Raw genomic sequence first — 23257 nt, 5'->3', positions numbered from 1 at the left:
CCGATGGTGTTCTGCCCTTAAGCCGAATTCCAGTGTTAAGGTGTTCAACTGGATGGACCTCTGGAACCATCTCTTGATGGGCGGGATTGTCAGGGCAGGAATACCCCTTCTTACATCCTCATCGGAAGTCCCCAGGATGTCCTCAGCCGCAAGGGGCTCAAAAGTACAATTGAAATCCCCCCGACCAGGACATACGGACTCTTGTGACACTTGCTAAGTTCTTCTTCGTGCCTCTAACATACATGTTAAATAGCTCCATGGTCTGTCCTTTTCGAGGGCTCCTGACAGACAATCTAAGTAGATCGGGTGAGTTAGATATTAAATGTCTGATGCTATAGCCCAAGGAGATACTAATCCAAATAAGAAGGCCTCCAAAAGGACGGCCTTTCCCATAGTGGGCAGGGGTTGCCGGGGCAAAGTATGTAGCATAACCGACCTTGTGGCGGGGTTCCACGCTCCAGGTCTCTTGGAAGATACAAATCTCAAAAGTCTCGATGAATAGATTCCAGTCGGGAACATCTAGTTTCTTAGAGATCCCCGCTAGATTCCAAATGAGGATCCTCACCTCATTGTTCATATTTACTACCTCTTCGGGGAGCAATGCTTCGGTCGGTCTGGGCCCAGCACCAGTCTCTCTAGCACTAGCCTCCCTCAACTCTGTCCTAGACGTATTCTCAGGAACCGAAGTTCCTTGAGCAAGATTAAGCCATTCAGTAGTTCCGCCCTCCAAGGCCTCTGTTGGCTCTCTAGGCTTGGGCAGAGCTATAGCCATTTGCAAGCGTTTAGTGGGAAAAGGCAGACCATGTCACCAGCCATAGCCCGACCTATTTGGTGGACAGCCTCCCCTTATCATGTGGCGTTGGTGAAGAACAAAATCATCATGGGGGTGGAACCTGTTACCTCTCCAACCCCTTGGTTTAAAACTAGCATTAGGGTGGGACACAGTGAAAGTTTGGAAATGACTAAGTTCATATGTGCCAATTCCCAAGTTCTCTGGATCGTACTGTAGATTGCAGATGTAACTAGCAACCCTGGGGTCCCTAAAATTAACCAGGATGCAGTCTCCTGTTGATTCCATTGCCCTATTCCCAACCCTACCAATTCTTCTCACATGGAGGACCTGTCCATCAAGGGAACTAGGTAGAGGCCTGTTCTTGTTTAGCCAAAACATTGTTTTGTTTTTAAGTTCGTAGTATGATTCTAGGATGCCAGGCCTACAAGGTGGAACCCCAGTAAGCACAACCACGTAAGGCTGGCATGCGGGAGGTAGGTTGATATGGGGGAGATCGTAAGTACTCTTATTGGCTAGGTTAGACGTTTGAAGTGGTTCGGCTGGTTTGCCATTTAGGACCACACTATTGCCCGTGTCAATATTGGAAATCTTACTCTGGGCAGGCGGACTTTGGCAGCAATTTTTGGACCCGTTATCCATAGTGTGGGGTTTGAACGTTAGCATAACAAACTCCGCCTTGGGTAGCAGTACTAGGCCCCTTAACCATAGTATGGGGTTTACCTGACTGAACGTTGGTAAGACTAATCCACCTGCGGAAGCAGTATTGGTACATGATTTAGGCCACATCACTTCCTTCATTACTGGATGCCCCCTTGTCTCTGGAGAGGTCACATCTAGCTGGATATTATTTGGTGTTTCTGAACCCCCCTCCCTGATCTTGGTATGTAATTTGATAAGGGATTTAAATGAAAAGAAGTTATCAAGGGTGGATTGCTCAAATCGGTCGAGTCTCTCGGTCAAGACCTTCACCCTCTCAAGGACTGGGAGTATGAGGGATTTCAATAATTTCTCAATTTGGGGAATGGAGGGCATTTGGTCCAGATTGGCCAGTAAAGGACTGGGCATTTGCTTATTACTCTCTGGGGCACTCGATGTACAAGTTACATTGCGATCAGATAGGGGAATCCCTAGCTTAGAGACATTGGTGTTGTTAGTTATAGTCCCACCCGACCCTATTGGGTTCAAACTTCTTAGTGTATTTTACCTTGAATTTCTTGGACAGTTTCAGATGGCCAACCCGTCGGTAATCCATAACTTTTTTCCGTTTAGTAGGTAATAATCTCTGTATACTACTAATCTCTACCTCGGGTTGCTCCAAACATGATTTTGGGGATATAGAATTACTAGTGAGATCTTGGATTGCTACAGATGGGGACAAAGGTGCGCTCAAAGTTGCAGCTGACATCAAGGTTAAACTAGAGTTAAGGGCATTAAGCCTATCCAAACTAGCCCTTATCGCTCCTATTTTTGTTAGATCGGGTCCAGGGGGTACCTCAGTATTCAACTCAATTGCTTGTACAGGGGAAACTACCAAACCCACGGGACCCAAGGAAGAGCGTTTATGGAACTCATGTGAGAGGCGTCCCTCAGTTATGGCAATTTCTTTCTCGATAACCGAGAAAGCACGGGTAATAAACTGGTACATTGCGCCGATAACTGAGCCTTTCCCTTGCCTGAGCGAGTTGACATTGGCATGGGAAAGCTTGCAAAATGTTCTTAACAATTACCTCAGCAGCACCAAGTTACAGTATCTAACAGTACATGGAAAACAAGAGGATTAGGATGGTGAAAAGTTAGGGGGGTCGATCCGCTGGACTAGCACCAGGGTGCACAAGGGGATTGGAGGTACCACTACCAAAGGTGTACATGGGGGGAGGACAAGCATAACCACAAGGGGTTCTTTAAAGGACCCCAAAGTAGTTCCCACTTAAAAGGGTCCCAGTCCCCCAAGACTAAGAGGCCCTGGCCCCATAAGGGCAAGCGGGACAACATAGGTCCTCCTACTTGTTACCCTTCTGTAAGGAAGCGGGTCACATTGCCCCTAAATACCCCAAGAAGTAATCTGCACCCACTGGTGCTCCAACACCGGGTTTAGTGAGTAGTGTTGGGGGAGGAATTGAGTCCTTGCAATGGGGAGGAGCAAGCAGTTATGACCCTGGTCTCATTAGGAGATCGAGAGATGGTCCAGGAAATCTCTTTGCCTGAGAATACTAAGAAGTACAGGCAGTGGGTGACCATCAATGGAAGGAGGGTGGAGGCTCTGAGAGACACAGGAGCCAATTTGACCGCTGTCGGGTGTCAGTGGGTGTCCGAAGAGCTGGTGATTCCCAATGTACTTTGACCTGTAGTTGCAGCAGACCACTCCTTGCTCCTCTGTAAGGTCGCGCTAGTTCACTTTGAGGGGGGGGGGGGTTCGGGTTCCTTGAAGGTCATTTTAAGTCGGTCCATGCCTGTAGACCATCTGTTGGGGAGTGACCTGGAGAGTTTCCCCCGGAGGGAGGTAGAGGGCCAGGCGCATTTGGAGATGTTGGGTCTGCCTGAGTGGTCTTGTGTGACCACTCTGCCTATGGTAGCCAGTAAAGGTGTTCAAGAGGACCTGGAGCCTGAAACCGTGGCCCAGGTGCCTGCCTTAGAGAGAAGAGGTAGGGGACACGGGAAACAGGCCCACAAAGTTATCCATGGTCCAGGAGGAGGCAAACCTTCAGGGGGATGGATGCCCTGGAGCCTTCGGGTGAGCAAGTAGCTGAACTGGGGGACCTACCTGAGCTGACCGAATTGCAGCAGGAGGGAGGGCCCTCCAGGGAGGAATTCTTTAAGGAGCAGAAAAAGTGCCCTTCTCTTGTTGATTTGTGGCAACCAGCAGCAAACCAGGCAGCAGGTGATCCGTCAGGGTCACACTTGATTTACTGGGAGAACGCTCTCCTATATAGTGAGCCTAAGGTTGCTGAGCCTGGGTCAGCCCATGCGCTGGTGGTACCCCAGAGCTTCAGAGCCTTCCTACTGGGGTTGACTCATGATGTGCCTTTAGCGGGACATTTGGGGCAGGGCAAGACCTTTGAGAGGCTTGTCACCCACTTCTATGGGCCTCTAATGTGCAAGAGTTCTGATACTCATTGCTGGACCTGTCAGACTTGGCAGGCTAGTGGTAAGAGTGGAAGGAAACACAAGGCTCCCCTCCAACCTTTCCCCCTAGTCAGCACCCCCTTTGTAGGGGTGGGCATTGACATTGTGGGGCCTCTGGATCCCAAGACAGCCATGGGCAGCAGGTTCATCACGGTCTTGGTTGACCATGCCACCCGGTACCTGAAAGCCATCCCTCTCCAGACGGTGACAGCTCTGTTGTGGGTTGTGCACTGATGGGGATTTTCTCCTGCGTGGTGTTCCCCAGAGAGGTGGTGTCTGACAGGGGTACTAATTCATATCTAGGTATATGAAGTCTCTGTGGAAGAAGTGAGGTGTAAGTTTACCACTCCTTATCCCCCCCCAGAGTAATGGTCTGGTTGAGAGATTTAACTGGACCCTGAGGGCATGATTATGGGTCCTGAGGAACCCTTGAGATGTAAGTGGGATGTCCTCCTACATTGCCTGCTTTTTTATTACAGAGAGGTGCCACAGAAGTCCTTAGGGTTCAGCCCCGTTGAGCTCCTGTATGGGCACCCTGTAAGAGGATCCTTGAGTTTGGTGAAGGAGGGCTGGGAGAAGGCTCCTAGTAATCCCCCCCCCCCCCTCCCCCACCCGGGTGTATATAGCTACATGCTGGCCTTCAAGAACCAAACTAGGTGTGTCGGGCAACTCGCTCAGGCGAACCTGGAAGTCAGTCAGGAAGGAAGGAATGAATCAGTGGTACAACCAGATTGCCACTCTGGTCGAGTTTCAACCTGGGCAAAAAATTTGGGTGATGGCGCCAGTGGAGCCTTGCGCTCTCCAGGACAAGTGGACTGGGCCTATGAGGTGGTGGAGCCCAGGAGCGAAGTGACCTACCTGGTTGACTTACAGTCTCCTAGGAACCCTTTGAGGGTCCTCCGTGTGAACTGTCTCAAACCCCACTTTGAGAGGTCTGAGGTGACCATGCTCTTGGCTACAGATGGCGGGGCGGATGAGGAGAGTGAACCTCTTCCTGACCTGTCAGCCAAGGAGAAGGATGTGTCAGTGGATGGGGTGAATCTCTCACCTACCCTGACCCCGGAACAGCAGAGGGACTGTCACCAGGTATTAAGTCAGTTCGCCTCCCTGTTCTCCCTGACCCAAGGAGTCACCCATTGGTGCTTCCATGATGTGGACACTGGAGACAGTCTGCCTGTAAAACAAACATTTTACAGAGTGGCTGATAAGGTCAGGGCCAGCATCAAGGAAGAGGTTTCTAAGATGCTGGCGCTAGGGGTGATTGAGCCATCCAGCAGCCCCTGGGCTAGCCCAGTGGTCCGTGTGCCAAAAGCTGCTGCACCTGGTGCCACCCCAGAACTCCGGTTATGTGTGCGTTACTGTGGGCTCCATTAGGTCACCAAGACTGACACCCACCCCATTCCCAGAGCTGATGAGCTTGTGGATCGGCTGGGAGCTGCCCGGTACCTCCGCACATTTGACCTGACGTCTGGGTGCTGGCAGATTGCCTTGACCGAGGGAGCCAAGAAGAGGTCAGCGTTAACGCCAGAGGGGCACTACCAGTTCAGGGTTATGCCCTTTGAGTTGAAGACTGCCCCTGCCACCTTCCAGAGGCTGGTTAACCAGGTACTGAGTGGGTTGGAGAAATTCAGCGCCACCTACCTGGACGACATCGCTGTGTTCAGCTCCAGCTGGGAGAAACATTTGCGACACTCTCTGAAGTGTTGAAGGCCTTGCAGAGGGCAGGGTTCTGTGGTGTACTTGAGACACCAGGTAGGGAGCGGCCAGGTGGCGCCCCTCCAGGCAAAAATTGATACCATTTTGGCTTGGGAACCCCTCAAGACCCAGACAGGAGTGAGGGCATTTTTGTGACTCACAGTTTGTGAAGGGGTATGGCACCATTGTTGCCCTTTTGACAGAACTGACGTCAAAGAAACAGCCCAAGAAGGTGATCTGGACTGATGCCTGCCAGACCGCTTTTGATGCCCTGAAAACTGCCATGTGCACAGCACCTGTGCTCAAGGCGCCTGGTATCGCCAAATAATTTGTAGTGCAGACAGATGCTTCAGAGCATGGTGTGGTAGCAGTACTCTCACAAATGAACGAGGCCCTGGACCAACCCGTAGCTCCTATTAACAGGAGGCTAATTCCCAGGGAACAGAGGCGGAGTGTAATTGAGAGGGAAGCTGTTGCTGTTGTCTGGGCGTTGAAGAAGTTGAGGCTTTACTTGTTTGGGACTTACTTCCTGGTTCAGGCAGACCAAAGACCCCCTCGGATGGTGGATACAGATGAGGGGTGAGAACCCAAAACTGTTGAGGTGGTCCATCTCCCTACAGGGAATGGACTTCACGGTGGAACCCCAACTTGGAACAGAACACGCCAATGCTGATGGTCTGTCAAGATTTTTCCGCCTTAGTCATGAGAACTCCCATAAGGGTGGGTACTCCAATATCCCCCCCCCCCCCACCTTTCGGCTGGAGGGGACACATGTTAGACCTGGCATTTCTTGATGTGATTACCCCTGACTATTTTTGACGCTGTAAGGGATTGCGTTAACTCCCAGAGCCGGTTGCTGTTCCCAGTCCGGCCCTCCCCGTCTGACCGGCCTACCGAGTCCTAAGGCAGGGTGAAACATGAGACACAGACAGGACATTCACTTTACATTTTCTGGCTGTAAACATGGAAATCTACCTTTTTTTACTGTGGAAAAACTTGGTTGCCCAATTGGCGGGTTTTAGACCTTGCTTTTTTTGGTGTGATTACTCCTGACTTTTTGCCTCTAGCGCCTCTATTTTTGATGCTGTAATGGATTGCGTTTGACTGGCTTAAATGCTTTGGGCACATTGCCACTGCTGATCAGTGTCAAATTGCAAGTGCTTCTTGTGTAAAGTGTAACAGTAATTGGTTGTCCATGATTGGTATGTTTGCCTTACTAGTAAAGTCCCTAGTAAAGTGCACTATGTGTGCCAGGGCTGGTAATGTAAATGCTACTAGTGGGCCTTCAGCACGAATTGTGCCACCCACACAAGTAGCCTTACAAGAGGGAACTCAGGCTTGCGACTGCAGTGTCTGCGCACAGTTTGTTAAACTGCTGTGTTGTCCTGGCAAGTGCACCCACTTGCCAGGCCTCCGCCTTGCCTTTCTATGCACATCAAACACCCCTATGGTAAGTCTAACTTACCCCCTGGGCAGGGTGCAGTGTATGTGAAAGGTAGGACATGTACTAATGTGCCTACTATGTCCTGACCGTGAAATACTCTCCATTTCGTTTTTCACTGTTGAAAGGCCATCTTTCCCATAGTATCGAATGGGGAGGCTGTGTAATACGTTTACAACCTATCTTCCCAAAGGCTTAAGATGTAGAGGTGAAGTTTAGTGTGCCCAAACTCACACTTTAATAGCACAACTTTTTGTGAAGGTGTTTTTTGCATTGTGTGTTTAGAAACCACTCTTTTAGAAGTGGCTAGGATTTTGTGTTTTAACATTTCTGTGTGTCTCTGCCTGATTGTGGATTGACTGTCTGGATCTGACAGTGATAGGATCTGGGGAATGTCTTGACCCAGGGGAGGAGGTGAGACAGCAGCAGGCTTACCTGCATGTGGAGTGCAGGGGGAGGAGTATCCCCTAGAGGTGAAGAGGCCTGGGCTGCGGCCATAAAATAATGGCTCAATTTCCTGATTATGGATCCAGACCCCCACCATCAAAGGAAGAAGGTGTCACTGGCAGGGAGACACCCAGAACTGGTTTGAACAGGGGTCAGTGCCCCCCTGAACACAAAGACTTAAAAGACTTTGAGGGGTATATCTGTGAGAGCTGAAACCCCTGAACTTGGGATTGCTCAAGACTGAAAATGATTGAAAATACTTTGTGGTCATGAGGAACCTCTGCCAAGGAAGAAACAGCTGAAGAGACTAAAGGAAAGGACTGACCCTTGCTCTGTGTTCTGGGGCTGGCTTGCAGTTTGCTGGTTTAACCAAAGAGAGGCTAAGGGACTTTGCTGTGACTATGTCCCCCTGCTTGAAAGGACTTTTCTGTGTGCTGTGTCCTGAAGTAACTTGTACCCAAGGGCCAGAGGAGAGCTGGCTCCCTGTTTGTAGGAGAGTAGGGTCTGCTTCCTCTGGTCACGCCTACTTTTTGCTCTGATATACTGGTTTCTCGACTTTAGTGTGGCTGTGGGACTGCTAATCAGACCCACAGCCCAGCTGTTCTCTCTCTAAATTCATACCATGTACTTTAGGTACATACCTAATTGGGTATTGGGTCACCTTTGTGAGCCTCTGTATAGTGTACCATAGGTACCCAGGGCATAGGTGCATCCAAGGCCTACCAGGGGCTGCAGCATGTATTATGCCACCCCTGGTTGGCCATCCACATTGACACAACTGGCTGATCACTCAGCTGGGGCAAGGTCGTGTAATCATCCCTTGCTTAGGTATAGTATCCCTATACCTACCATTACATATAGACCCATATATACCTATAAGTCACTCCTATGGCAGGCCTTGACAATCCTGAAGGCAGAGTGCTTGGTTTTATGTGAGATGGTGCAGCTTTCGGAACCATGTCCTTGTAGCTGTTCTATGATATAGCCATACCATATACTCTTAAGTGCATTATAATCCTCGCGGTTAATGCTAACTTTGGTTTGGCTTTATCAAAACATGTCGTGTAAGGTGTCATACGCTTTGGAATATTACCCCCCCTGCCAGTCCTGGCGGCGGGGGTAGCATTCCACCCTTCTAGAGGGAGAAGACATGTAGTTGTAGCTTTACCTGGTTAAAGTTAAACAGAGCCTCAGCATCACAAAATGGATGCTGCTGCCACAGACACAAGTCTGACCTCCTGCAGCTGGGAGCCCTTCCAGCGAGGAAGGCCTGGACAATAGATTTCCTGCCTTGGGAGGTGCTAGCACCTCCCCAGACAGACTATAGTCTATTGGGGCAGGGTGGATTGAATGAAATGAGACACTGCCTGGGGTACACAAGGTGCTCCATGCATAGCCCGGTTCAAACCAGTTGCTGGGGCACTCCAGCCCCAGCTCTGTCGCGAAACTGGACAAAGGGAAAGGGGTGTAACCACCCCCTTCCCTGGTCCCACCCATAGGAGGGACCTAGCAGGTAATCCAGCCCCTTTAATCAGTATAAAGCTAGGAGATGAGTCTAGAGACTTTAGATTATCCTGAACTGAAACTCTGAAATGAAACTCTGGACCTTCGACCTTCGACATTCTACTGCAACTAGAAGACTGAAGAATCTCCCTTGTGGTCAAGGAGTGACCACCCTGTGCAAATAGGCACCAACTAGTGAATTGCCGGTTTGCTTTGTTGACGATCCCAAAGGATCCTGACGACTCTGCTTCACAGGACTGGACTTCCAGACTTCTCGGACCCCGACCCACACCTCCAGCAAAGCTGAGACCCGTGGCGGACACGAGAGACGTGGGACCGGTAACCTGGCCATTTAGCTCTTTGCTAAACTGTGCAGCTTCTGAGGCGTCCTCGAAGTTGTGCATTTGGGATTGAGAAGCCCAACCCCGAGCCGTTAGTGCACCGAAGCTCAGCCCTCCACACTCCACGAGTGCCGCGTGGGGCCTGCTCTTGCATTTCTCCTAGACTCGTCTTTGCGGTTGCTAGTCCGTTGGCTAGTGGCCATCTTGAAGACACCATTTTGAAACAACGCTGCTTGCCTGGTTGCTCTGGGCTTGCTCTTGCTTTCCTGTAAAGGGGAAGCTCCACAGACCTTGCTGGTCTGTACAAGAAGCCGATTTTTTCACTTCCTGTGTGGGTTGCCTTTGCCAAGGCTTGTTGACTCCCATCTGGGAGCCGACACCGCCAACAGCGAGAGCCTTCGTGGGACCGTCTGTATCCAGCTCCTGGTCGTCGTCGACGCCTCCTGGTCCACGTGGCTGCAGAGACAAGCTTCACTTCTTCACCTGTTTGCAGCTTGACATCGCCTGGTTCCTTCCTGGTTCCTGGTTAGTAACCTAGACTCTGTCCCCTCTGCTTTCAGGTTCTTCACTTCTTCGATCCACCCTTGGATCCGTCCGGACATCTTCCTCCTGGTCGCCTGCAGCATCTTCTTGCAGCTCTCCATAGTATTCGACGACGAAACCCGACACAACTTCACACCTATGCTCCCGGCTTCCCTGGGTGAGGTAACTTGAGTACTCCAGTGCTCCCGTGGGTAATAACTATCCAAGTGTCCTACTTTAACTGGGTTTTCCCGTAGTCCACCAGGAAGTGTCCGAAATCAACTACTTTGTTAACTTTACATTCCCATTGAAAGTCTATGAGAACTCGCGTGTGTGTTTAGACACTGCACACGCATCCTGTGAGACTCCTACTTCCTAACCTGTGGTTGTTCAGTGTAGTCCCAGCGATGCCCTAGGCCTATTCACCTGTTCTGAAGTGGTTCTTATACCACTTACTTAGTATATGGTTCGTGAGGCCCCTAGGGCAGAATTGTATTTGTGCAACTTTTAGTATTCTTATTGGGTCACTTGTGCTGTATCTCGAACTCCGACCTCATAAAGAATGCAGAGGGGTTGTGTTAGTAGTAAATACATATATATTTGATATATACCTTGTGTGGTGTCCTTTCATTTGGTATTCAAGGGGTTATTATTGGTAAAACAATTGGCTTCACATGCTCTCTGAAGTATTAGCCTAAGACTGCTTTGTCCATGCTACCACTAGGATAGCTGGTCTAGAAGGTTGACTTTACAACCATCACCATAAGGGTTGTTTGGACTGATACAGGGTGCCCACTAGAATAGTGGACATCACATATCAGGCCAACTTCTCACACTGTTGTGGAAATTCAGGAACACAAAAGTTTCCAGGTGTCTCTGTGACGCGGTGTGCTTTTTGCAGCCTGAGACCCTCTTAAGAATTGCCCTGTTATTGTGGGCACCTGAAGTCCAAGTGAGTCTCAGCGATGCTGTGTGCGTGTGCTTCTTGCAGCCTGAGACCTTCGTGAGGATTGCCCTGTAATTGTGTGCACCTGGAACTCAAGTGAGTCTCAGCGACTCTGTGTGCATGTGCTTCTTGCAGCATGAGACGTTCGTGAGGATTGCCAAGTGATTGCGCACACCCGAAGCTCAAGTGAGTCTTAGCGACGCTGTGTGTGTGTGCCCTGTTGCAGCCTGAGATCTTCGTTATCGCCACCGGCCCAGACAGGCATCCCCAGAGGAGCTGTGCCGCCGGCCCAAGCCCACTGTTGCCAGAGCGGGACCTCGAACCAACCCCGTCGGAGGAGGGCCTGAGTTCCACTACCCGGAATCCCCAAAGTCGCATTGGAGGCCCAAGTCCCAAGAAGAGGAAAGCGAGTTTGCACTCCCCAGGTAACGTGTGTCGCCAGTTGGGGCGGGGTGCGGGCTTGGAAAGAGACGCTCTCGGCCTCTCCCATTCTTGCATCGCAAGCCTCTGCTTCAGCTCGTACCTTGGCCTGTACTTGCTGAAGGGTCGCTTATTACACTGATTATTGAAGCTGGATATGGAGATGAGATGAAGCTTATGGTGTTCGTGATGGAACTTCTCATGGCTCCACGACTATAAAAAACAAAGATTACTGCTTATATTTTACGTGCTCAGATAGATTGGACTATACTCTTGGTGAATCTTGTACCAAGAATTACATAAAGTGGCAAGCCTATACTTTAACTACTAAAGTGCTGAATACGTTGGTAATTAGCCTTGAGGAAGCCCGCAAAGGGCGAAACGCGCGTCGGCTGTGAAGCACTTTTTTTTAAATGAAATAAAAACTGCATTTTCTTACCAAAGCGACTCTCTTGGATTGAAAAGGAGTGTCTCTGCGAGAATACGAATTGGAGAAAAGTGCTGACTGCACAAGGATAAAAGTGACTTTATGTGATGTGCGCTGGTGTATTTGTTCTTTGTTGAGGTAACATTCTGCAACGCTGTTGGTGGGCAGATAGACCTTTTCTAATGCTTGAGGTGGATGAGCATTTAACACCAATTTGCACTCAATACTCAACATTTGAATCTCATATATAGGTAAATTCTTTTTTAAAAGAAAGGGACATGCTTTGATTTGCAGATCTGGAATAGCAAATCCACCCTCCTGTGATTTTTATTCCATTAATACTGCATTGGATCATCTAGAATTGCTCATTAATACCGCCAGAACCTACAAGGACTGGCTGACCTAATAACCGGCCAGGAGGAATATTACAAATATGCATATGTTGGATTTATATCATGTGGTCTCATCGTATATCTGTTTATATAAACATATACTTGTTTTTCTATGAAACTTGTGTGGAATCCATTTTTATTGTCATCATTCGGTTACTGAGAACGTGCTTGCAAATACTTTACACACTTGCCTTGAAGATAAGCCTGGCTACTCGTGCCAAACTACAGAGGGGGTGAGCAGGGGCAATCTGAGGAGGTGTCCTTCCTTTCCCTGACGTGGAAGCAAGGGTTCCTATTTGGCTTAAGGTACCTACCTCAGCCAACTAGAAACCCACAGGTCTAACAGCGGGTACAGGATTACATGCTCACCCCTCAGCTGTGGTAACTTTTGAACGGTGTGACAAAAGTGGACACGCCAAAGTATCAAACAGTTTGTTACTTTAAGCCTGACATGTTCCCATCTTCCTAATAAGCTAATGTTGCCTTCCTCGTTTTACTTTTGAAAGTGCTCTGTTGAGATGGTGTAAGCCCTTGTGTTTATCAGCGGCAAGGTACTCTGTTTATTGCCTAACCTAGATATTCGCTCAACCTAAACCTGATCACTTCCTTAACATGTTCCTTTACCAGGTCTTGCGTGGTACCTTTTGGGTAGTGTGAATGGTTTGGGAAATGTAGTCAACGTTGCCTTTGTGCACCAGCTACTTTAATTGTAGTAGCTCGGAAGAAAAAACATTACCAGACTTTATTCACCACACACTGCCATAGTTGCCGCAAGCTTAAGGTTAGTCCAGCCACACCAATAAACAAGACCCTAGCCTAGGGCGACATGTGTGAGAACTGTTAACTCTAAAGCAATTTCCTGTAGGTAATACATTTAGGCCAGCCTTATTGGGAAAGCATTGAAGATACAGATTACGTTCTCATAAACAAGGATTTCTATTTCCATTTATCATTTATGCTTAATAAATTTAATGAGGACGCCTGCCTTGGAAAAAGGCTACCATTTTCACAGTTGGGCATGGGTTGCACTTTCGGACGTTGTTATCTTTACCAGATTTCTTTACATCCTCCAGAACAAAAGGCTACCATTTTCACAGTTGGGCATGGGTTGCACTTTCGGACGTTGTTATCTTTACCAGATTTCTTTACATCCTCCAGAACACTTGACATTAAATACTTGTGAAATAGTCAGACACCCTGACATCCCACATGTTTTTATTTTAAAGTTTATAAATTCAAAGAATGTACCAATGATGTAGAACAAGGATTACAAGTAAGTAGTCTATATTTATCATTTATAAACGGTGGCTACTTAACTTCTACAACCCAGTATTGATTTTGCTGCAGCTGTAAGTGTATCTGGTTAATAACCTGTTATAATTGTACCAGTTGCTTTTGTGAGTTAACTATGGTTTTTTCCATAGTGAAATACTACTAAGTGTTGTTACTTTTTAAGTGTCACAAATTCTGTTTAATGAGAGGCCATGCCCTCTTTCTCTTCCACTCCCCCATCCACAGACTAAATCTTTTGTCAACGCACTCCCAAGTGCTGAATCTGCTGTAAGATGTCGTTGACCATATTTAAAAAACGCGTTGTGTTCGATAGTTTATCCCACAATCCATAATCTCTTCTCTTTAAGGATGCTCACCATGTGGGGCTAGAAGTATTTGCAGGTGTGAGAGGATGAATAAAGACAAAGCCAGCAAGTGTATTACAGCCTTTGTTCTGTCAGCACATTACCTCAGCTGCGTGCGTGTGTTAGAACCTGTGTCTCTTGCACCCAACTACTGTTCAGCCGCAAGACCTATATCTCCACTGTTTTATAGTTAATCACCTTCAAAAGCTTTAGCTTGGTCTTCATTGAATCTACGTAATTTTTGTTTATTTCACTGCTATTGAATCTACGTAATTTTTGTTTATTTCACTGCTGTGTACCTTCCAACCTTTATATGCTGATACGCATTATATTGACCTTTTATTCTGCACAGCCATCTATCTGCCCAGATTTATGATATGGTCAATCTGGAAGATATCTCTTGTAATACCATGGTTTATTAAAAATGTCTTGTAGAGCATAACGCAAGATAAAACAAAAAAGGTGATTTTTAGTTCTGACTTCCTATGAAAGTAATTTTGCAGTGTGACGTTTTTTCTTGTGCAGTACCTCCTGGCGTCTGGCGAATTAATCTGGATGTTCCTGAAGAATCTCGCCAGAATCTCTCCTTTGGTACTGCTGATGATCGCTGGTGGGAGCAAAGTGATCTAACCAAACTGATCTTGGCTTCAAACAAACTCCAATGTCTGTCAGAAGATATTAAGTTTCTTCCAGCACTTCTTGTACTTGATGTAAGTACAAGGATTGTAGTCTTGGAACCCAAAGTAAACCTGGATTGTATCCTTGTTTTATCGTTGCCAAAAGTGGTTGCTCTGTGGAATATCTACCCTCCGAGAACCAATTGGAAGAATGCAAGTGACATCTTTGTACTGGCCTGCATTCATTCAGGTTTCTAAAACCTAGGAAGATAGGAACCAATTAATAGAATTGGTAAATCATTGCTAGCCATTATTTAAATTCATGTTGATTAATAAACACATTATCAGTTACTCATTTGTTCTAGTTATATTAATCTGAAATTCAGTGTTTTTGATAAGGATGACAAGTTAGATACTTTGTTTCAGATAAAATCAGTATTGTAAATTTTTAATTTTTAGGTCTGGTTTGACAATGGCGTTGCCTGATTTTGTTGCCAATTCTTTTGAACATAGAGTGTGCTTTTGGTTCTCCTACACATGTATTGCCCTCTTGCCCTCTCACCTCATACTGTTTGTTTTAGCATTCTGCCTTCCGGAAAGTGCTTCCATTGGCATGAATGAGGAACAATTCTATATCTGAAAATTAGACTCCATCTTCACACTGTCAAATTCAGTTGTTAATTTTGTATATCCATTCTATATAAAAACAGCCTGTTAGCAATTTTTCCACAATGATTGGCAGAGACAAAAATACAGGCTTCAACATAAGCATTTGTGCGTGCAACACATAGATGGCATACAAAGTGCACACACCCCAGATACGTTTTCTCCCCCTTTAATAGAGACACCTGAGTCCAGTTTGGTTTCCGCATTGTTTATGTTTTTATTAAAATTACAGTTCAAGACCAATTACTCCATTGGTCTCTATTTCTTTATTGTAAACTTTAAAACTTGTTTATCAACATCACAGTTGTTCAAATATTAATATTCACACGTATGTACATATTCATTCTATTTACAGCCCGTTCTCCAACGGGGCATTGCTTGACCTTCACGCTGTGCCAGCAGGCCACAACCAAGTTAGCCTGCTCTCCTTAATGTAACCGCCCTCCGGTTAACAGAGCCGCAGGTAAATAAACTGCCACCACTTGTAGCACCCAACGTCTTCCAGGGTAGAGCTAGAGAATCCAGGGCCACCAGCAGGCCAACCCCAAATCTCCCGCCAGCCCGGAGCCCATGATGATATTTAAGACCCGTTCTGGGGTAAAAAATGGCACTGACCAAAGGAGTCTCTGTGATACCTCTTGTCCAGGACCCCCCCACAGGACGAGGCGCTTACTGGCGGACTCGACCTCCCCCCCCCCCCCCCCCCCTGCGCTCGAGAGCTTCTGAAATGGCCCCTAACACTGTTTGTATGAAAAGTTCATTGCACGCCTCTGAGAGGTGCACTCCGTCCCTAGCGTACAGTTCGGACCTAGAGGTTTGTATTAATTTATGCCTGATCGTACCAAAGCTCGATTTCTGAAGTATTTCCGCCACTGACTGGTTCAACCTTTTCACCGACTTATTCACAGCCTTCGGGGGCGCACCCCGTGCCCATACCTGCCTCGGAATGACTTCGGACCATAGCAAAATGACATTCGGTAACATATTCTTGATAGCTGCCAGCGCAGTGAACAATGATTCTTTTACACCCCTTCTTCCCGCCGGGATCATGTCATTGCCTCCACAATGCAACACCAGTACGTCTGGGATTGGCATGCCTCTGTTCATGGCTGCCCGCAGGTCGTCGGGGGCGTCGGCTAAATGTTGCGTCCCTACCCCACCAAATGGTGGTCCAACCGTTGGTCCTCCATGCGCCTTTCTATCGAGCAAACTCGTGAAGACCAACCCCGCCCTGCAAATAAAGGAGTGGCCGCACCAACATATTTGGGGTCTTTTGGGTGTGGTACCTAGAACAAGATTTGAAATGAAACAACGGTCAGTACTAACTATGTACAATAAGGGAGGCACGCTACTACACTCAAACTAGTTGCGGACGAACGTAACGCTCGTAACACGCTGACTTCCAGCGCCCTAGCCTCCTAATAGTTTCCTCAGGGAGCCCCAGACCTGCCACTGTAGTAGCCGCCCCAATACGGAATGAGTGAGATGTGAAGTCAGTGGAGTCTACACCTAACCTAGTCCGAGCCAGCTTTACCACCCTTGTGAACTGAAATCTAGTAAGGGGGGAACCGTCCCTATGCAACAAGTCTCTGTCATCGTTCCCCTGCGACCTGATGTGCAAGAACCCCCCTGTCAATCTAACCGGACAGTAAGACACCCCCGCCACACTGCCTAATTGTATCCACGTCCCTTTTCCCAGAGGGTCTGTCTTTGATCTACTTACCCTGACTTTCAAGACGCCCCCTGCCTCAATCAAGTCTCCGCACCGTAAGCCCCCTCCTTGTCCGCCTTAGAAGCCAGCAGCAGTTCCGAGATCCTGAGTGCCCCACAAAACGCTAGTACGTAAGCTACCCTAAACAGCTGGGTTTCGTAAGGGGAAAAACAAATCTTCGGCAGGGTCTCCAGGATGTCTACCAGCCTGGCCACGTCTATGGGCCTTCTTGAATCCTTCGCCCCAGGGGCTAAACGTTCCCATCCCTTCACAGCTCTCCTCACTCTCTGGTCTTTTGTTGGATCTGCCACCCACTTAAGCCAGCGTAGAATGCTAACGCCGACAGTTGCCTCTTCATCATTGCCACTGATTTCCCGCTGTCCCCCTGATACACTATGAAGCCTAACACGCTCAAGGGTGAGAAAACCTCAGCTAAACCTGCCCCTTTTAAGTAATCTTGATAAAACTGCCACAACCTCTCATACATACTCTTAGTCTTGGGGGCCAATGATGCAGTTATCATTTCAGGGGCTGCGGGGCACCAAGCTTCGTCCGTCATCTCTCTGTCTGCTTGCGGCCAATGTGCGCGGAAGTATGCCAACTTAAAACGGGACAAGGTGTCAGCGGCATGGTTGTCTACCCCCGGAACATGTCTTGCAGTAAAATGTACATTGCGCCGCAGGCATTGCAACACTAGTTCTTTCAATAGACGCAGCACCCATGTGCAAGTTGCTCTCTGATTGTTAATCGCCATCACCTCTGACATGCTGTCTGACCAGAAAACAATGCGCCTGTATGCTAGCATTTCCCCCCACAGATGCAGTGCCACTAATATGGGAAACAGTTCTAAGAAAGTAACATTGCGTGTCAGACCCTGCCGTGTCCATTCCTCCGGCCAATACTGCATGCACTACTTGGGACCCAATATTGCCCCGAAGCCTACGCTCCCTGCCGCATCTGTGAATAGTTCAAGGTCTACATTAGAGGAGGCCGGTTTCCGCCATATCACAAACCCATTAAAATTGTCTCGGAAGTCCTTCCAGATGCTAATGTCATTCCTTACCTCGGCTGATAGCCTAACTCTATGGTGTTTTGCGCGGAGCCCCGACATCGCCCTTGCTATGCTCCTAGAGAATGCCCTGCCCATCGGGATGACTCTCAAGGCGAAGTTCAGTTGTCCTAACAAGACTTGCAGCTGATGTAATGTGACCTTCCTTGACCTTAAGCAGTCCTCAATAGCAGCCTTGAAGGCATAAACCTTTGACCTGGGTAGCCTACAAACCCCTTCTCTTGTGTCAATCAATCAATCAATCATCGCATTTATATAGCGCACTACTTACCCAGAGGGTCTCAAGGCGCTGGGGGAGGGGGATCTGCTACTGCTCGAACAACCAGGTCTTGAGTTGCTTCCTGAAGGCGAGGTGGTCCTGGGTCAGGCGGAGGTGGGTGGGGAGGGAGTTCCATGTCTTGGCGGCGAGGTAGGAGAAGGACCGTCCCCCTGTGGTGGCTCTACGGATGCGGGGGGACGGCGGCGAGGGCGTGGCTGGTCGATCGAAGCTGGCGTTTGGGAGCGTAGAAGTTGAGGCGGCTGTTGAGGTATCCTGGGCCTTGGCTGTGTAGGGCTTTGTGTGCGTGGGTGAGGAGACGGAAGGTGATTCTCTTGTTGACCGGGAGCCAGTGCAGGTCTCTCAGGTGTCCGGAGATTTGGCTGCGGCGGGGGATGTCCAGGATGAGTCGTGCTGAGGCGTTCTGGATCCGCTGGAGTTTTTTCTGGAGTTTGGCGGTGGTTCCGGCGTAGAGGGTGTTGCCGTAGTCCAGACAGCTGGTGACGAGGGCCTGGGTGACCGTCTTCCTGGTCTCGGTGGGGATCCACCGGAAGATCTTACGTAGCATGCGCAGGATGTTGAAGCACGACGAGGAGACAGCGTTGACTTGTCTGGTCATGGAGAGGGAGGAGTCCAGGATGAAGCCCAGGTTGCGTGCGTGGTCTGTTGGTTTGGGTGCGCTGCCTAGGGAGGGGGGCCACCAGGAGTCGTTCCAAGCGGCGGGTGAGGATCCCAGGATGAGGACTTCCGTCTTATCTGGGTTCAGTTTGAGGCGGCTGTTCTTCATCCTTTCGGCTACCTCTTTCATCCCTTCGTGAAGGTTGGCTCTGGCGGTGGCGGGGTCGTTGGTAAGGGAGAGGATCAGCTGGGTGTCGTCGGCGTAGGAGATGATGTTGAGGTTGTGCTGGCGTGCGATGTCTGCGAGGGGGCTCATGTAGATGTTGAAGAGGGTTGGACTGAGCGAGGAGCCTTGAGGGACGCCGCAGATGACTTCGGTGGCTTCAGATCTGAACGGAGGGAGGCGGGCTCTCTGTGTCCTTCCGGCGAGGAAGGAGATGATCCACTCCAGTGCCTTCTCCTGGACTCCGACGTTGCTGAGGCGTTGTACTAGGGTACGATGGCAGACAGTGTCTAAGGCCGCGGAGAGGTCGAGGAGGATGAGGGCAGCTGTTTCTCCGTTGTCGAGCAGCGCTTGGATGTCATCGGTGACTGCGATCAGGGCGGTCTCGGTGTTGTGGTTGGCCCGGAAGCCAGACTGCGAGGGGTCGAGGGATCCGTTCGTCTCGAGGAAGGCGGCCAGCTGCTTGTTGACAGTCTTCTCTGTGACTTTTGCAGGAAATGGGAGCAGCGAGATGGGGCGGTAGTTTTTGAGGTCGGTGGGGTCAGCCGATGGCTTCTTGAGTACAGCGCTGAGTTCGGCGTGCTTCCAGCTCTCCGGGAAGGAAGCGGTGTCGAAGGATGTGTTGATGATGTCCCGCAGGTGGGGTGCGATGACAGCGTCGGCCTTGTTGAAGACTTGGTTAGGGCAGGGGTCGGTCGGAGATCCGGAATGGATGGAGTTCATCGTGCGGACGGTGTCTTCGGTGCTGATCGGAGTCCAGGCGCGGAGGGTGGTGGTGGGGGGCGGTGGTTCGGTCGTGGTGTTCGTCGGTTGAGTGCGGAAGCTGTTGTGTATGTCCGCGATCTTGTTGTGGAAGTAGGAGGCGAGGGAGTTGCAGAGGTCTTGCGAAGGGGTGATGTCGTTGTTTCCGGCGTTGGCGTTGGAGAGCTCTTTGACGATGTTGAAGAGTTCTTGGCTGTTGTGTGCGTTGTTGTCCAGTCGTTCCTTGAATGCAGTTTTCTTGGTGGCGCGGATGAGTTGGTGGTGTTTTCGGGTGACGAGCTTGAGGGCAGTCATGTTGTCCGGTGTTGGGTCTCTGCGATTTCAATGCCTAAGAATGTCAGGCAAGTGGTCGGCCCTTCTGTCTTTTCTGCTGCCAATGGAACCCCCAGGGCTTCAGCCAGGTGCTGGAATCCCAGCAGGGCCTTCCTGCATGACTGTGAACCCTGAGGACCGAGGAATAGAAAGTCGTCTAGGTAGTGTACCACTGCATGGGATTTATCCGTTGAAAGGAATTGCTCCACCGCCCATTCTAAAAACCTGGCAAAAGATTTGAATACTGCGCACGCGATTGAACAGCCAATTGGCATGCACAGGTCAATGAAGTAATCTCCCCTGAAGGTGAAACCCAAGAACTTAGTATCCTCCGGATGCACTGGCAGGAGCCTAAATGCAGCCTCGAAATCGGATTCGGCCATTAAGGCCCCTTCACCCAGGTCCTGCAACTTTTCGATTGCAGTGTCAAATGTTGTATAACGGACCGTGCAAAGGTCTGGGTCAAGCTTGTCGTTGACGGATAGGCCTGGGGGGCTCGACAAGTTGTGTATCAGGCGAAATTTCCCTTTCTCTTTTTTAGGCATTAACCCCAGTGGGGAGCAAACCAAATCGGGTATTGGAGGTTGACTGAAGGGACCCGCCACCCTCCCCAGGGCAACTTCTTTCATTATCTTATTTTCTGCTGCTTCCATATTCTGCAGCATTGAGCTCTGGTTGCGCGGGGGGACACTGGTAGGGGTGGCTGAAGACGGGATACGAAAACCGGATATAAAACCATTATATAGGAACTGAGCCTCTTGCAGATTGTCGTAGTTGCTAAGGAGGTGTGTCAGGACAAGCGTCTTAATGGGAGTTGGCAGATTTCTCGGATGGCTGGGGTGGCTTCCCTTTGGCTGGGGTTTGGACCGGCTGCTCTCTTGGTCTTCCTGACTTCTTAAAGCACCTGACCTCTGGGTGAGTCGAGCCCCCACAGTAGGAGCAGCAATGTTTGAACCTACATGTAGCCCCTCTAGGGCACTCATTTTTGTTATACAGCCAGCTGGCCTGTTTTTTTATCTCCTGCCCCCTTGTCGCTACGAAAGGACTGATTGTTTGAAGGGTAAGTAGCCTTGTTTACAGGTGCGGAGAAATAAAACACCACATGCCATACATTAATCTCCCGTTGGTCCCATGCTATCCCGGGGTGCACTGCCTTCATTTGCCTAAACTTGGTGTCATATTGTAACCACCCTGTGCCTGAGAACTCAGAAGCCGCTCCATGTATCAACAATATGTAACTGATTATCTGGGGGGGCCAACGCGGGGTATCTCTCTACCATGATGGCAGCATAAATGGCGAATCCTGTTATCCAATTCTTTATAGACCACTCAACATATACCTTTTTCTGCTTGTACTCGCCTTCCTTGCCTTCCCTAGTCTTACCAGGAACTACACCCGCATTGATGAGATGGAACACGTCAATATATTCCCCTCGTAGAATCTTTTCTTTAGTGTCTTCGGGCACGTGCCATGTGATCTCTGCAGATGGTGATAGTCATGGATGAGGAACCATAGATCAACGGGCTGTAAGCTAATGACGGCTGCCCCGTCGGCACCGGCCCGCCCTGAATCTGATGAATCGCTGGCCCTGCCATATTTGCGGCGGTGTTTGGTGTTTGCCCTTTAGTGGACAAAGTAACTACATTTTGGGCTGGGCCCATAACCCCCGGTCCTACAATTCCCGGGTAAGCTGTGGAAAATACCATTGCGCTAGTAGGGCAATTACTAATTGCCTGCCCGTGTGAGGTTGTCCCTGCTACCCCTGGGGATTGCGCTACCCCCCCCAGACTGTACCCAAACTTGGGCTACTCCGCTACCAGGCTGCGCGACTACAGGAGGCAAAGATGTATGAGCGCAGGGCGCCTCCGCATTAGCAGCAGGCGCCACGCCCGGATGAGGGATATTGTTCTCTTTTGTTGCGTTGGGAATCCAGTCTAATGTCTCGAGCACCTCCTTCTCACCTGAGGATGCTGGTTGGGACTCGGCTGCCCTGGGCCGCTTTTCCCTTAACGCATCTTTGAGCCTTTCTGGCGTGCGCCGCGCCCGCTTGCCTCGCCCCCTCTTTCCTCCTGGGCATCCGCTCTTGCTCCTTCTCCCATTGCTTTTAACGCCCAATCGACGCCTTTCTCCTTTGTGAATTCCAGCTGAGCCCGCCAATTATAACGCTGCAACAAGCCAGTACTTGGCCTTCGATGGATATTCCCCCGCCCTATTGCAGACTAGCTGATTAGTTACTCTTTTCTGCCCCAAATGTTCAGTGTATATTGCGTTTCTAGGTGGGCAGCTTGGTTATTTATTTTTAGAAAGGACACGCGCTCCGTTTCTCACGCAACGCGCAGCGGACCCCTTCCAACTTACGCGCTCCCGCTTTTGCTCCTCTCCAACGCTTTTAGAAACCCCACAACCCGCCGCTCAACCCGCCGCGGTGTTAAAAAAATTCTTATTCTGGATCCGCTTGCTACCGTATACTCCCACATCGTTCGCATGGAACATCTTCCCACACTCTTTCACACTGCGAGGCCCACTCACCTGAACCTGAAGTTGGATGGATTTCACGCACCTTGGTTCTGCTGTGACTTCTTTATGCGACGTCCGACTCCTGGGAGGTCAAGTGGACAAAGAGGGCGTCCTCACGTGAGGCGCTGGCTTTTAAGCTTCACGCTCCAGTCTACTTCCGGTCCCTTCTACCCTATTGGTGACGCGCTTCCTGTTTTTCCCTTCGCTATCCCTTCCGGGTCGTCGACCCGGAAGGGCTTTCCTTACCTTTGTGGCCCTTTGGCTGCCACTAACGGCCCCACGTCCCTTATGTGGGGTGGCGCCTTGCATTTTAAACAGCATTTATGAACGTATGTTTACATGCTAACATATTAAAGTCAGACCTATTAGCATGTTATGTTCTTGTTGTTAAAGTTTCCTGGTATTTGTTACATACTAAGTGGTCTTTCAAAGGTTTTAGAATTCAACAAATGCATCCAGTACGTTTTCCAGGTTGGTTGTTCAAAGAAGATCTACCCTTTTAGTCTGTCCTCTTGAAAAAAAAGTGCTCCTATTGATAAGGGAAACACTAAGACAGCTAGTCTCATTAACAGTTTTAATCAATATCTTATATATTCTTCCACTGCCCCCTTCATTTATTTGTTCCAGTCCAAACATATTTATAGTTTGGGAATTCTATGGGTGGGGAATACAAATCTTTAGACCAACCAGGACATGACTAATTCCGCTCGACTTGACAGGTTCTGATTTCTAGTTAAGAAACTCACTCCTCTTTTTCGCCTCAGGCTGGTTAGGCCCTGTAGCCCTCATTGAAGCAATTCATAAAGGGGTAAGATATT

The 23257-nt window shown here is 49.2% G+C and overlaps 1 protein-coding gene across 1 annotated transcript in view; it reads left to right on the top strand.

Moving 5' to 3' along the window:
• Positions 1-23257, top strand: part of LRRC40 (leucine rich repeat containing 40) — a 404320-nt gene that overhangs the window by 21114 nt on the left and 359949 nt on the right. Inside the window, exon 2 of the mRNA XM_086953851.1 lies at positions 14213-14397. Within this exon, the coding sequence (XP_086809977.1) occupies positions 14213-14397 (185 nt within the window). The remainder of the gene's footprint in view (positions 1-14212; positions 14398-23257) is intronic.

This window comes from Lissotriton vulgaris, chromosome 1_1, assembly GCF_964263255.1.
Source record: "Lissotriton vulgaris chromosome 1_1, aLisVul1.2, whole genome shotgun sequence".
Classification (NCBI taxonomy): Eukaryota; Metazoa; Chordata; class Amphibia; order Caudata; family Salamandridae; genus Lissotriton; species Lissotriton vulgaris.
This window is presented reverse-complemented; position numbering and strand designations above follow the sequence as displayed.